Here is a 15,920-nt window from a genome sequence, read left to right as displayed (position 1 = left end):
GTAGAACCCTCGCTCACCTATATCGCTGAACATACATTCCGCTGTTGCCTTGGTCTCGCACACTATTTGTGTGATGTAAGTAAGGCTACGTTTTAGTCACGGGTATTTTTAAAAGTCACGGGCAGTAAAGAAAAATTCACAGCCCGTGACCTGTCCGTGACTTTTACTATATACCCCTGACTAAAACTTTGGGGGGGTGGGGCTGGAGAAGGGTGCCCTGGGTGGGGTGGGGGGTGCTGGTGTGCAGTCTGGGCCCCCCGCTGGTACTGGGGCCCTCAACACACTGGTCTATTGCCAGGATTCTTGGGGTTTTTTTCATAGCACAGACCTCTCCTCCCATTTGCTGTCGCATGGGCACCTTAACACTGATAGCTGAACAACAGAGACTGTTCAGGTAGAATATAGGGGAGTGGCATGATGTGTATTTAACTGTGTTTAATATGAAGTTTTAGTTTCTGAAAGAACAAATCACTGCATCTCCTTTTGTTCTTCATATAATTTGTATCCTCCTCCCACACCTCTACTGTTTCTCTCCATGGCTCCCCTTCATGTGCGTCTCTGTTGACTGGCCCAATCCCTTCTGCCCTATCTACACTTCTTGCACTTGGTGCCCATTCGTCAGGACATGCTGCCTCGTTACCTCATTTTCTTATCTTTTGGATAGTCTTCTCCAAAGGGTGATCGACTGCTCCAGTCCCGCTGGCACCCCAATCCCTGAGCCCATCCTGTTTCCTCCTGTTATATCACAGCCTCCCCTAGTAGAGGTGGCTAGAATGACTCATCTTCTTTGCTGTCAGTTGCTTTTGCAGGCCTCCAGACTCTTCTTTAAATTAACAACCTAGATGCCTATAGAAGCTACTAGATACATGGAAGAGATTCAGCACCATGAGACCTTTCAGCTGTTCTGGAAGCCACCAGTAGGAACCACAGTTTGAGAATCTGAGTCTGTTTCTTTAGCCCAGGCTGTTTAAAATATTGCCCGTTTTGTTTTTTTTAATTATTTTATATTACATAGCCAATTCATGGAGCAATGTAGGGAATTTTTCGAGTCCACTAGGGCCTACTGAAATAAACACAACTCAAAAAAGTGCAGCTCCTATTAAATTATTAGTATTTGAGCCCATTTTCTGTTCTGTTTCCTTCTGAAATTTTTTGCTTGCACAATTCCAAGAATGTGCATATTTTGCTCTCTGCACATTTTCACAGTGCTGAAACTCTGCCTATTGTTTATCTGTACTGATGCTAATCATTTTGAAATAATGTCATCGGAGAAATATTGCTCTAAAGATATTCAGAGAAGCCACTATATGGCTTAATGGGTTTTTTAATTTCCCACTACAAAAATGTAATTTAATCCAAAATAATTGTAAGCAGTCACACTTCTTGATCTTTCTGTATTGGTAACGCCCATGAGAAATATGGGTAAGGACCACACCCAAGTTGTAGAGACAGAATCTGAACAAACTGATACTGTGCTAAGAGGCGGCTAGGGGTAGTACGGTAAGCAGCTTGGCGCATGTATGCCAATTGGTTTCAATCACAAGAGAGTAGAGGTATAGTCTTGCTTCTAACTTCTTCCATTTGAACTGAGTCTCTGGCAAGAATAAAAACGTGTTTATTTTAGATCACAGAAATTATTGGAAAATTGTTGTACATATTTGTTAAATATGGGTAGAAATAAACACATCTGCCTAGTTGTTAATTCCATGTGGAGCTGTAGCTGTGACAGGAGTGAAACAACAAATGTGTTTTTATCACCTTAAAATGGGGCTACAAGTGTTAGATAATTCTCATGGTCATAGATATGACAATACACAGGAAAGGACTAATACATTGGAAGGAGGGAGTAAATTTGACTCTTTAAAACCTACATACAATATTATCATGTGCACATATAGAAGGGGAAAACCAGTATAAAAGTACATTTATAAAATTACAAATATTGTCTTTACATGGAATGTTGTGGCAGAAATGATTTGGAAAAAAAACTTCTGCTCCTTTCTGGTGCCGCTTGGGACACATCATTTCCTAACACAGGTGATTATATTCAGTGGGCTATATGGTGCCACCAGCTTTTAATCAGAACTCATTTATTTTACTGGGAAGTTCTGCTTGAAAACTGGTTGTAGGCCAAGGCCCAAGTAATCAATGAGGAAATAAGAAATTACCTTAAATATTAATTCTTGGCAGTGCTTACATATACATAGAATGGCTGTAAGTGTTCCAGTGCTTTACAATAAAATCAAAGCCAACTTTAAGTACATCTTTTGGTGAACAGAGATGGCAGGAGAGGCTGTTCGTTTTATGACAGCATTTTTTTCCTAATACTGAAAACAAAACTTCCTGAAAATCCTGTTCCACTCTATTAGTGCAAGGTTGTCCAACTGGCCCTTACACACTAAAGGCCAGAGCTTAAGATGGTTTATATCAATATGGTGGCTTTGACTTTAACTGAACTATATCAGGTTACACCAGCTGAGGACCTGGTCCTGTGGAAAAAGATGGAGCCTGGGCTAATGGAAGTTGTAATTTCTGCACCTTTTTGCATTTGAGATTAGGATGTCGACAATCTATCTCAACTTTCGTGAGTCAGATGCAGCCCTGAACTAGAGAAATTTGGACACAGCTGTATTATTTAGAGGTCAGGGGAGAGTTATTTTGCTGTCCCCTAAACCCATAATCTACAATGAGATATACTGTCAAGTCACTGGGTTTTCTTTCTCATAGTGAAACTGCAATACACCAGTGACTTAAAAGTAGTTTAATAATCCATAACACTATTAATATTTGAGTACAGTTAATATTTCTATAGGACACTATCTGGTACATGTTACATTAGGTGAATCAATACAGAAGGTACTGAACTTCAGAGGTAAATGTTTCACTTAACAGTAGTCTGAACTATGTGACTTAATTGTAGTGTGCCAGTATCTAAAACATCCACTTACCAGTTGTCTCAAAGAACTACATATTCTCCCATGCCGGTTGTGTTTTTGACAAGGCCCTGCTATGCTCACATGGGAGCAAACTCAAGGTAGCAGAAGGGCTAATTTTAATATAGACCTCAATGTCATTTTTGAGAATATATTGGTTTAATTCTTCACTGGAAGAATTGTGGGCTGAAACTGCAGGTGCTACTGTTTGTTTTTCCCCCAAAGTTTTATAGTTTTACTAAGTCTGTGCTATAGCTTAATTTAAATGTCTGAAAGGCAGAAAATTGGTTGATTCTTTCTTTAAGCCTTCTGTTATGCCTGGAATAGTAACACATGCAGCTAACAGAAAAGTCAAAAAGGATTACAAAAATAGTAGTCCTGCCCCAGAGTATCTTTAGTAGCAGAGAGTTTAATCAATTCATTTATGTTGCATTTTCCATACCTCCTCATCAACAACACAGAGCTTGTAACATCCTCTTAAGTGCCTTGGTTGCACAATCTTCAATGCTCAAAGGCCAATGATCTTTGCCTCTTGTATGTCAGCACACCACTAGCCTTAGTTTAGTAGAAAGGTGTGAATGTATATTTGTCTTTCAATCCATTCAATGAAGTGTGACACGTTGCTATAAACTCCAGGTCCCAAAACTTTGGAAAAGCAGACAGAGCCCCACGAGGTTAAACCAAACAATGTCCAGCGTCCTGCAGGCTGCTCACAAACAAGAGGTCCTCCACTGTCTCCCTGTAATGGGAGAGAAAAAATACAACCTATGGATGTTACAGCCAATGCCATTATGACTCGAGCTATATCTGAGTTTCTATAAAATCTGCTTTTCATGACTAATGCAGCTGTAAAAATGGGTTTCAGCTAATCTAGAAAACAGCATACAAACTGGACAGCTAATATTTTGAAACAATGTCAGTAAGGTTTGGTTGGCTGGTATGTTCATACCAAAAAATTAGCTATTTAATATTCACACAAACGAAAGAAAAAAAAATCAGCCTACTACTTAACATATACTACTAGTTAGAGGCTCCAAGCAGTAGATCATAAGTAAGGCTACGATTTAGTCACGGGTATTTTTAGTAAAAGTCATGGACAGGTGATGGGCAGTAAACAAAAATTCACGGCCTGTGACGTGTCCATGACTTCTACTATATAGCCCTGACTCAATCTGGGGAGGGGCAGCTTGGGAGTGCCATGGGTGCTGGGGGGGGGGGGGGCAGAGGCCACTGTGCGGCCCAGGACCCCTGCTGGTGCTGGAGGGTGGGGGGAAATGGCGGGGCCGGCAGGCTCCCTACCTAGCTCTGTGCCTTGCCGGAAGTGGGGACATTCCCCCTTGCTCAGCTCCTAGGCGGAGGCATGGCCAGGCAGGTCCACATGCTGTCTCCACCCAGTGTGCTAGCTTCGCAGCTCACATTGGCCAGGAACCGCAGACAATGCGAGCTGTTGGGGTGATGCCTGCAGGTGGAGGCAGCATGCAGAACTGCCAGGCCACACCTCCACCTAGGAGCTGAGGGGGATGTTGCTGCTTCTGGGGAGCACCCCGGAGGTAAGCGCTCCCTAGAGCCCGCCACCTCCCCTCCCCTCCCCCCTACCATACCTAAACTCTGCTGCTGCTGGGGTGAGGGTGTCACGGTGGCTGGAGACTGCCCCAGCAGCAACTGAGGCAGGGGCTGCCCCCGGCCCAGGCGCACCAGCGATTTCAGAGATCATGGAAAGTCAAGGAATCTGTGAAACTTGCAGACTTAGTACAATCAACTTTGAAATGGATTATGAATTAATAGAAATAAATAATTGGTCAAAAATGTTTGAGTCCATTTCTAAGTAAGTACTATGAAAATTAATGTTACCTCTGTATCAAAACTAACCTCTAGTGCCCATTGAAATACCATAGGTTCTTAGACTTTTATTTTAAAAAATCTGCTTCATGTTTCTACTCAGAAAAAGGCCTACCATGCAAGAGTCTACAGTTCCAGACTCATAGCCTGCACATAACATCCTGCTGGTGATGGTCTTCATGTCAAAGTAGGACTGGCATTGTTCTAAGGAAATAATACGAACTTCTCCTTCTTGAAGTTTAAAAGGCACTGGAAAAAAAAATTTGTATTAAAGTATGCACTGTAATATACAGAAATACTTATATTCATTGCTAGTTAAGATTGCAACATTCTTTTCTACTATGATAGGCTAAACTTAAAAATAGTAATGATAATAAAATTAGCTTTAAACGTGTATTTAATATAAGAAGAAAAGCTTCTTTCCCCCATTCCCGCCAGTAAGGGGGGGTAGTTTCATATACTCCCACAAGTAGGGATTCACATTTCTCAAGCTCACAGGACAGTGGTATAGGTGTGGGGATTGGCCCACCTTCTATTCCAGAGCGGGTGTGAGCATTTTATTTTGTGCCTCCAGCTAAACCAGGCTTAGAGTTGACAGACTGGGGAGGGAGCCTTTAAAAGACATAGAAAGAAAAGGAGTACTAGTGGCACCTTAGAGACTAACCAATTTATTTGAGCATAAGCTTTTGCGAGCTACAGCTAAGTGAGCTGTAGCTCACGAAAGCTTATGCTCAAATAAATTGGTTAGTCTCTAAGGTGCCATTAGTACTCCTTTTCTTTCTGCGAATACAGACTAACACGGCTGCTACTTTAAAAGACATGTTATGGGACTTTTGAGATTGGGGGTTGGGAAGAAGACATAATTAGGGAGCATATACTTGGGGCTCAAAAGCCATGTCCCACAACAACACTGTCACCCTCATGCTTAGTATAATAAACCCATCAAAGCTGATTGCTTTACTCGGGGTGGGTGGGTCTATGTGAAGGCTTAGTTCATGGCAAGCTGGGGGGTGAATCTAGCCTGCACACATGGTCTGTGTGCACCTGTCTCCTACACACTAAAAGTTCTCTAGTGCATTTTGACACAGGAGCAACTCAAAGTACACTAGGAAACATTTAGTGCATAGAGGCATGATCCACACCGCCACTTAGTGTGCAGCGGGCTAGACTTGCCATGAACTAAATTCTTGGGTTGATGAACCCTCAGAGAGCGTATCAGAGAAGAGCAAAACCTATCACACCATTCATCCTGTCCCAAAGGGGCCAATGCAGGCTTGTTGCCTGCTGTCTTTGCCAAAACTCAAAGGTGAAGGGAAACTGTTAAACCTAGAGTACAAAGTACTAACCACTATGCAATCAAGATGAACACCTTTGTTTTATGGTGCTTAGTAACCTGTAACTTTGAAACTGATGTCATTGACAACATGACTGCTTGGGCGAGCAAAAAAACAACGTTTTGCCATTTACCAATGGTATGAAAGATCATCACTGCGTCATTAGGTCTGCTACCTTTAGAGTAGGCGTACGCGGACAGAATGGATTTCTTGTTAGCAAACAGACTACACCAGTCAGTGGCATTTAAGTCATTGTTCTGGACTGTAGAACATGTTTCAGTTTTAAAAGGAATGGTATGAATAGTATTACCCCATGTTTGACATGCCCACTAGAGCCTGAATACCATGTTATGTTCCTATTCTCCAGAGTTCAGGGCTTACCTCCTTCCCCTGCTCGTGATTACAATAACTAAAAAAGAGAAATATTTCCACATCACTGGTACTTCAGAGCCAGGGCAGCCACAAACATTTTCCCTCTGCTCTGTGTCATGGGACCCTGGCCCTTACAATTAACAAAAACAAGGCAAAACCTTTCTGGTTAGAAAAGAGGCACCTGGGGATTATGTGGAGGGCGGGATAAATAGTGCCACAGCATGCTATGGAGAGTTTTGGTTAAATAAATAAATAAATCTTGTTTAGTCAAGCAACAAGCCAAGATTTGAGCCTGAAGCTTTGCACACGGCTAACATTATCGTCCTCTGATCATTTGCCACACTCTCAATATAGCTTCAAATGCAGCTTAAGCAAGTAACAGACTATAGCCAAGATTTTCAGGCTATTTCCTCAGTAGAAGCTCCTAGATGGGCAGTACTCTTAAAAATCACATCATGTATGTAGCTGCTGAAATATGGATTTAGCAGCCTGACTTTAACAGCTCCTGCCTTTGACAAGCTAAGCTCTAGCCACAGGTATAGCCTTTTGTGAATACATGCAGATTATGTACAAGTGGCCTAATAAGGCACAAGTATATAACTAGAGGTAGACACAGTGGTTTGCAATTGGAGCCAAGTAGTTGATCAGGTTAGTAGAAGGTTAGATATCTCCGAAGAGTCTGGAAAGCATTCATCTTACTTTTGTTGCCCATGTGTCCCCAGCCTGTGATGTAACAGTAGGTATCTGGCTCAACCAACTGCTCCCTGCTGGGTAAGCAGACTGGCCTTACATAACTTGTCTCATTGATATCTTCATTTAGTTCTACAATGCTGATATCATAGTCAACTACTGCTCTGTTATAGCGTGGATGCAAGATAATAGTCTTCACCAGTCGTGTCTGCATGAAGATTGATGGATGATCCAGATTGTTTATACCAAACACCACTTTCCAGACTGCAGCGTTTTCTCTCCTTTGTAAGAGAAAGAAAAAATTGTAAATTTCCCCCTACAGTTCTTTTAGACACAGTTGTATAATTGAGGACTTCTGGATACCTTTCTGCAATGCACTGAACACACAAGTGGTACTACAGAACTAACAGAAATATTACTTTGAGGTTACACTAAAAATTAAGATCTCACCAAAAAACACACAATCATACTTTCTTTCCTTCAAATTTTCCACCCAAGGAACACAGGGCTAGATTCACCAGGGGACTCCAGGAGAGAGAGCCAGCAGAACGTCAAGTTTTGTGAATTCCACTGTGCCTTAGCTGGATTTGCATATACCCACCAGTAAAAACTTACGCCTAAGTCCCCCCATGTGAATCTAGGCCTCAGTGCTCAAACATTCATGAATTCACTCTTTCCTCACTCTTGTGAGGTTAGAAAGTTTTATAGATGGAAGAACTGAGCAAAGTCTCCTGACTCCCATCCGTGTATTTTAGCTGTAGTACCATCCTTCTCTTGTTAGTTTGTGCAAAAGGAAGAACAATAATCTCAGGTTGCAATTAGGTCATGGCAAATTTTAGAAAACAATTCCTGAATAAAAATACTGGAAAAAGCAAAAGTTACAGAACCATAATTGGGTGGATAGTCACCAAATCACTAGTATAAAATTATACCCAAAATAATCACTCATGTTGCCATTTTTAGTGCAAATCACAAGAACAGTGCATATGCTGTTTTGAACAAGAGGCACCACATCAGAACATAACTTAGATCAAATTGCCTTGCCCCTTCCCTGAGGTCTGCTATTATTTTTAAGAAGAGGCTGTATATATTTTAACTTTGGTGGAGGCTGGTCCTTCCTGGCTCCTGTAATGTGACAAGTGCCCTCAATTCCTATTGCCGTCAAGATGCTCAGTATCATTAGGGCAGGGCTAGGAAATCCACTAATGTGGTCTTTTGCCTCTCTCCTGCTTTGTCACTAAGCAATTGATTTCTATGTGCTACTCAAGCAACTCTGAATTTAACTTTACAGCTCAAACAAGAGAGCTGTCCTTGTATTCAGCCACCAGCTAGTATCAAAAAAATCATCACATCACTTTGCTCTATGTCAGGGGTGGCCAACCTGTGGTTCCAGAACCATATGCGGCTCTTCAGAAGTTAATATGCAGCTCCTTCTATAGGCAGCGGGAGTGGGGGGAGCTGATGTGGGGTTGCCGATGTATTACTGTGGCTCTTTGGCAATCTACATTGGTAAATTTTGGCTCCTTCTCCGGCTCAGGTTGGCCACCCCTGCTCTATATGGAAATTATGAAAGCTGTGTCGTTCACGGCAACAGTCCAGCTTTAGGTGTTAGGCCTCAAGATGTCAAGTGTCAGCAACCTAAGTTTGAAGGTCACATTTCAATTTGACGTTTAGCCGTGATTGCTTAAGACTACGTTTCCATGATTGTATTTTTTAAAAATTGTAGCCATCATTACTGACATTTGTGGATTTTTGCAGTTGAGGAAGGGGAAGTAATAGTGTCGAGAGGACTGAACCAACATCAGTTGAGCTGCATGCGAACCGCCATGTTAAAATGTGGGCTGTATCAGAGGCTAAGAGTATTAAATCACATGGTGAGAGCTAGTGGGAAGTCACAGGTTCTCCGACTTCCCTGTGGCTTTTAAAAAAAAGGAAGCATTCACTATTTACATAGCTGATTGAACATGGTTTTGTAAAGCTTGGCTGCCTTTACAGAGACTGTGGCAGAAAGAAACCGTGAAAATGCAAAAGTACAACTCTTTCTCAGCACTGTGGTTTTCTGATTGCATAATAAATGTTATTTTCGATTAAAATAAGGTAACATGCCATTGCTGACATTGCAGACTCTTTTTTTGTCCGTCATGGCTCTCTGTATGACGACAAACCACAAGGCATATTTATGTCTTACTGTGTCTTGTGGGAACAAAGCAAGGAAGGATTCTGAAAATGCAGAGCCATGGGCAATGAAAAGTCACAACATGAATATATTCTCCAACAGAAAAAAACCTCTTGGTTAGTTTAAATTGATCGTAGGCGTTTTCATGGGATTTATTGCAAAATAGACTCAACAAAACCATAGGGTACATAATGAGGAAACACTAGCAATGGCAAGAAGATGGACTAGATGCTTTATGAAGTCTCATCGCTATTGTCTGAGTATCTGAGAGCACATTTGCTGTAATGTTCTCTGCGAGTGGCTGCAACACTTGTATACACATAGTCCCTGCATCCTGGCTGACTCTTTGCCAAAATGCCTCTAACTAATAAGTCTCAGGATAAAAATATATTATATTTTAAGATCACTTTAAAATTCCTCTTTAATTGCTTTTTTTTTTTTTTTTGACTGACACAATTTAAAATAATTTTCCTCAGACCATCTTAATCCACAATACAACATCATAATGTCAAACAGATAAAGGAAACAGACTGGGCCCTCCAATTTATGAAAGTATACTTTTAAAATGATTTAACAACATAAGATCTCACATTTATAGTTTGGTGCCACTATAGGGTCAGAAGAGTGAGCATAACCCATTTCTTGTAATTTCACAGTGTCAGATTCAAACAAGATATAGGCATAGAAATTTACAAACCTTTTCATCCCAGCAATTTCAAATGGCCGGCATTTGGGATCCATTCTGGGACACAGTGTCCTTTTAAAGGAAACATACTAGGTACACACTGATGCAGTATAGATCTATCCAGGGACAAATGAACCACTTCAAAAAGTCTAAGTTCTATAGAATGAAAACTTCCCCAAGCAGCTTCTCTCCTCAATCATCATTAATGGATAATACCTCTCAACTGTCACGTTCTGCAATGTTGTTGCTGAGGGCTCTAGGACTAAGCCCCGCCCTTCAACTCAGCTTACCCGAGAAGTTCTTCCAAAACTATAGAAAGAGTTCAGCAACCGATAAACAGCATTAAGAGGAAATTTGGTTGACTTGTGTTTAAGTCTCCCTTTAAAGGAAAAAAATCAATGTATTGTAAGTTAGAAGTTACATTCTGGTCTTCCAGAGTGGGTTGTATGAGAAGAGAAGCTACTAACAGAAAAAAAAAAATGTATCAGGTAAGAAATGTCTCATTGTGCTACATAACGCCTTTCCTCGTTCATCTGCAATGGGGACTAGCGAGCAGTGAATCACAGAAATGGGAGAAGTGGAAAGGAGGATAAAGTGGAATTTTAATTACTGTTACAATAGAATAATAGGCAGAAATAGAGCTTCCCTCTCTATAAAAGCACAACTTTGTAATGTGTTTAGGAACCAACCCAGCACCAACTTTCTAATAAAAGATGTTACTACAGAGGAATGGAAACCTACTGTGTAAATGAGAGGCTTTCTTTCCACAATGCCACTAGGACCCATTTCAAGGGCAGCCTTGATGCCCTCTGTGCATGACAACTGGCCCAGGATTTTAACATCTTGCCCGTAGCAACTGTGAAGCCCTCAGACCCTGGTGTTTAGAGTAAATGAGATGAACAGGATAGGACTGGTGTGTGTATCCATGCGATGTCTTTAGATCGCTAGGACTGCACATGTATGCTGCATCCTTTCAAAAACATGTGGAAGCTTGGAACAAAACAAGAAAGGCCAGCCACAGGTTTGTCTAGTCTGGCCAGGCTGATCAATCTTGACGCCTAATGATACTCAGTTGTGGAGTCAGATATAGCTGTATAAAGAATGCCACTAGCGCTGATACCAACTTTTCATGGTGCTTGATTGCAGGATTTTGACCATCCATTCAGTAGAAACTCTAATGAAGCTAAGATCACCAGAACTTTGGGATTATTAATTGCATTAATTAGAGGCCAAGGTGGCATTGTGCTGGGCACTGTACAGAGGGAGCTTACTGTTTCCCTTCATTACCGGAAATGAAACTTGACCACATCAATGATTAAAATTTTCTCATTAAGTTCTGTCTAGATACCAAAATGTATCAATGAGGCTACAGAGAATTCCTGCTGAACTCCACTTCTCTTCTGATGTGTAGGCTGTTAACTAGATGGTTCAGGTCAGGATGAAGGAGGTGTCCCTACTTCAAGAGGTCTGTTCTTTTCCACAGATGCCGTGAAAGTTCCTTGACTGTCTATTCAGTCCAAACCAGTGGAGGGCTAGGATGACAACTTCAGCTCTTGCTACTTCTTTTCTGTACCCTTTATGTGAACTGTCTTTAAACACAGCAAATTCTTCTCTGACCAAGACATTATTTCAAATGTCTCATAGAAGTTTTGACCTCTGGCTACTTAGTGGATTTGGAAGGGATACAAACATTCACCTTTAAGATCATAAACCAACTTCTAACTACATAGGAGGAAGATTCCTCTGGGGGGCAAGTTGTTCTGTAACTGCCCACTATGGGGTTTCTTGCATTTTCCTCTTGCAGCTAGTATGACCACTAACAGAGACAAAGTACTGGATGCTATGGTCTGATCCAATATGGGCATTCCTATATGTGTTTGTTCAGCCACTCTGCTGCTAGCCTGCTAGAAGTGTCAAAGTGAACTAAAAGGATATGTTCTCTGAGATTTTGCAAAATTGTGTAGCACAAGGTGTGAGCTTCAGAGAGCTGGATGCTTACCTTCTGCTAAGTAAGGGACCATAAATCCTGAATCATCATCTCTTCCAAGTATGCACCCCGCCTTGCAACGCTTGCTTTTGTAGCAAGTATGCAAAGGTCTATAAGTGAAAACTGAGTAAGCTGTCAGCAGGTTGTTTGTACTTGCCCATAAAAGGGCATTCAGACATGATCCAAGAGTGACACCTAATTTTGCATTGCATCAGCTGTGTTATTCTACAACCTCAGAAGGAATCTCCGGAGGCATATTGTGTGAAATCCCATGCACAGGTTGATACTGATGCATAAACCTAGTCAGTGGAGACAGTTAGCTATAGCTGGCTGCTGGTAGAAACAACTTTTGCAATGATCTCTTCGATCTTTGCAAATCTTTACCATGGTGGTAAAATTATGACCCGTGCCAGGCCTTTTTTGACTCATCTTTTTTGACAGTTTTCTGTTGGGCTCAAAAAGCCCTTCTTGATTTTGAACTGGTGTATTTGAATCCTTTCTAGCAGTTGGCAAGTTATGAGTGGGTCTGTTTCTCTAAACAGGAAATGGATTGTGAAATTGTCCATAAATATGTATAGATGGGTAACTACTAAAAGCCATTTAAGACTTTGGGTGCAGAGGGTGGATCAGAAGGCAGAGTCTTGTACATGAACTGTGAGCTGTCATACATCAATGCCCATTTTGTCTTTGTCATGCTGAGGTTTGTTGGTTTGTGAAGAAAAAAAAAATCCAGGTCTTCCCTGGGAGTTTCTCTTCCAGTTTATTTCCTCTGCTAGTAGAAATAGTCCCTTCTTGAATACCCTGTTGGTGGTGACCAAGAGATTGCTATGCTGGATTTCACAGAGATGCTTGAGGCCGCTCAGCGTTCTCAGATATTAATTTCTCCAAAGTTTTCCCCACATAGCCGCTCATGTATAAATTTGGCTGCACAAGGTATCTGTTTAAGACGAGTGATTGCTACTCATGGTGTAGCCATGGAGTTAGGAGGCAATGCTCATCTCAAATCACATCAAGAGCCAGGAAATATTCCAAAGAAATAATATTTTACACACTGCTCCCAGCATTGACCAGAATGTGAACCTGAGACCTCTGACATTCAAAGCAAAAATCACACCCCTAGGCAGTAGCAAGCAAGAGGCTCATCAAGTTGGTTTTCCTTATTAAGGATAGGATCTGAATGGCCACAGCTGAAGCTTTGAAATTTCACTCTTATAGTCTATAAGGGATCTTTTGGAAGGAAGCCCCCTTCTTATGCTTTGACTGTCTTTCACTGGTGGAGCTACTGCTGCACCAGCTGTAGCTTCCCAAAGTTTATGGAATTTTCATCCATTTTTATATAACATAGTTTAACATTTAGTTTTAACCAGAAATCCCCATTCAGATCTTATGATGTTCTTAAAGCAGGCACATACTGGAAACTCTGTATCTAATTTTGCTTAAAGGAGAATATTTTATAATTATTAATGCATTCTCTGTGAGCCACTGGCTTCTTGCCCTGTGAGAGTCATGAGTTTTTTTGGGTTTTGTTAGTTTTTGGTGGTGCGCGTATGAGACTTTCTCTGGTTGTTGGGAGGAGGGAGGTAGCATGCTATTCATCCTGGCCTAGGGACCACTTGATTGGGATGGGTACTGGAACAAATATTCGGATTGGTGTTCTTTTGAAGGCTAGCTGGTGGGCTATTTCCACAACCTACTGCCCACGCTGGCTATCACCCTGGTAAGTACTTCAGGAGCAACCTAGTGTCACTCTCAGGCTTTACTCAGTCGATAGGGAGGGGGAAGGGAAGCGAGAGACCCCTTCTCACCTTTCAGACCGTTAGCCCCTTTCCCTGGCAGAGTGAGGGTCTGCAGGCTGACAACCTGATAGGCACAAATTCTCACCACACTGCAGCCTGAGGCAGGGCTCACTAGGTGTATCAGGCTTCTCTGCCTGCCCAGACTATGGCGTAGAGTGGGGGAGGGGCATTGAACCTGATACAGCAAGATGTGAGAAAGTCCTGTAGAGGACAGAAGCCCCAACAAACCCTCCCTCAGGGTGAGATGGCAAAGGAGACAGGGTTCAAACCCTGATTTTTACACCCCTTGCTCATTAACAATACGAACTAATGCCTTACAAAAGGGACACTTGCTTTTGACTTTTTTTAAAACCTGAAGTCTCGCTAAGATGTGAGGGGGTTCTCCTCTGTACGAATGCTCATGCTCCAGGTGAGACTTCCCATGATGGAGTCATGGATTTGGATGGCGGATGAAGCCCTGGCACAGCTGTCTGGCTCAAAACTCTATGCAAGTTGGCAACCCGTGGCAGCAGGCCATAGCTCTCCCTCTGAAGCCCCATGCTCTGGCAATGCAAGGGTCAGTGGCAGTAAGCCATAGCTCACCCTTTGAGTTTCCTGAAAAGCTGCCTACAGCACCCTTTGGATGTGGCTCAATGCTTGTAGGGGTTCTCTGCTGCTGTGGTGGGTGGGAGGGAGGGAGAGCCTGTTCAAAAGGTGCTGCATCAGAGGGAAGGAGCCTCAATGTTCCAGTGATTCCTCACGTCAGGAAAGGGTAAGGGGAATTAGAAGGTGAGATGAAGTTGCTACTGCACAAAAATGAATACAAATGAGAGTTTTAAACAAAGTGGGGTCAGGAGAAGCTGAGCCACCAGTTTGTTCTACTGCCAGAAGCAGAATTTCTGGTGGCCTGAGTTGAAGGGTGGCACTTCGTTCAGTGCTGTTGCTGGAGACTCCAGAATTATCTCCAAACTCCACAGGTGAGAGGCATCTCCCATTAGGGATGAATGAGCTGAGAAGCTGTGCAGCAGAAATGTACTTAGACTATATGAGGGGAAAGCATGTTAACTGTTGAAACACATTTTAATTCTCTTTAGAAATCTAATTAACAGGACTTGGTGCAAAACAGGAAGTAAGGTAATAAACTTCCACCCAAAATTCTGTTTAATCAAAATGATACCATGATTAGCATTAAACTGACACCCATGTCTGGTGCCTGAGGTGCATCAATGGTTCCTGTGCTTCAAACAGAAAATCCTTGTGGTATCAAATCTCAGATACTAGAAATTTTCACTCTATGGTAAGTGCTGACTTTTTAATAATGACAGTGGAGATAGCATAGCATTTCTCTGTAGTTAGAAAAGGCAATAGCTCCATCATCTCAGATACCACTGTGGCGAAGTGTCAATTTTATTTTTTCTGGTTAAACAGCTACCACTGTCCCTGTATTCTTGTGTTATTTTTATTCTGGCTCTCAGTGAGAAGATTTATTACTCTATAGTTATATGAGACACATTAGTAAAATATCATAAATGAAAGGGATAGTTTTTTATGAATTTCCTAGCTGAAAGTCAAAGCCTTTATCAACTTTAGGTATCAAAGTGAATATTAAAACTAGTCAAACCCTCAGCTGAAATCATTTAATAACATTCATTGTCTCTTTAGTCTCCAAAAAGAGATTTGCTGTTTTGACAAGATCTGATTTTTTTTTTTAATATGTTTACGTGGAAGTTATTTGTCTAACTAGCCATTTGTACGTCAACAGTAAAACTGTCTCAGCTCTGCTCACCCCTCAAAGCAGTGTGCTACCGTCAAAACCCATTTGTTTGCAATCAAAACACAGCCACATATGTGCCCACTTGGTTCACTCTGCAGAGAGCACTGCCAAGGCCACCGTCCTGGACGACTAGTCCTGCCACCAAGGATCCTCTTGCTCATGCGAGCTGCAGGGCGACGGCCACAATCTAGCGAGAAATGTAAGATACCGTGTGTTATTCACTGCCACGAAATTCAACGTGCATAGAACGTTCTCAAAATCTGCTCTGAAAAAAATATTGCAAAGGGATTTCTCTATACGGAATGAAGTTATAAAACTCACGAAATTATGTCGCACTTATGGGAAGAATTTATAA

At 41.8% G+C, this 15,920-nt stretch overlaps 1 protein-coding gene across 6 annotated transcripts in view; it reads right to left on the bottom strand.

Annotated features, from left to right (window-relative positions):
• Positions 1-1,545: 1,545 nt before the first annotated feature.
• CORIN (corin, serine peptidase) overlaps positions 1,546-15,920 on the bottom strand; it is a 311,181-nt gene continuing 296,806 nt past the window's right edge. For 3 of the 6 annotated variants that reach the window (XM_074951457.1, XM_074951456.1, XM_074951458.1), the window contains exons 18-21: positions 15,578-15,752; positions 7,178-7,449; positions 4,888-5,021; positions 1,546-3,672 (exon numbers count right to left, since the gene is read on the bottom strand). In XM_074951457.1, the coding sequence (XP_074807558.1) occupies positions 3,490-3,672; positions 4,888-5,021; positions 7,178-7,449; positions 15,578-15,752 (764 nt within the window). In that variant the 3' untranslated portion in view covers positions 1,546-3,489. The remainder of the gene's footprint in view (positions 3,673-4,887; positions 5,022-7,177; positions 7,450-15,577; positions 15,753-15,920) is intronic. The other 3 variants (XM_074951454.1, XM_074951459.1, XM_074951455.1) reach the window with 3 other exon arrangements.

This window comes from Natator depressus, chromosome 4 (genome assembly GCF_965152275.1).
Source record: "Natator depressus isolate rNatDep1 chromosome 4, rNatDep2.hap1, whole genome shotgun sequence".
NCBI lineage: Eukaryota > Metazoa > Chordata > Testudines > Cheloniidae > Natator > Natator depressus.
The sequence above is the reverse complement of the archived record's forward strand: the minus strand, read 5'-3'. Positions and strand labels throughout refer to the sequence as shown.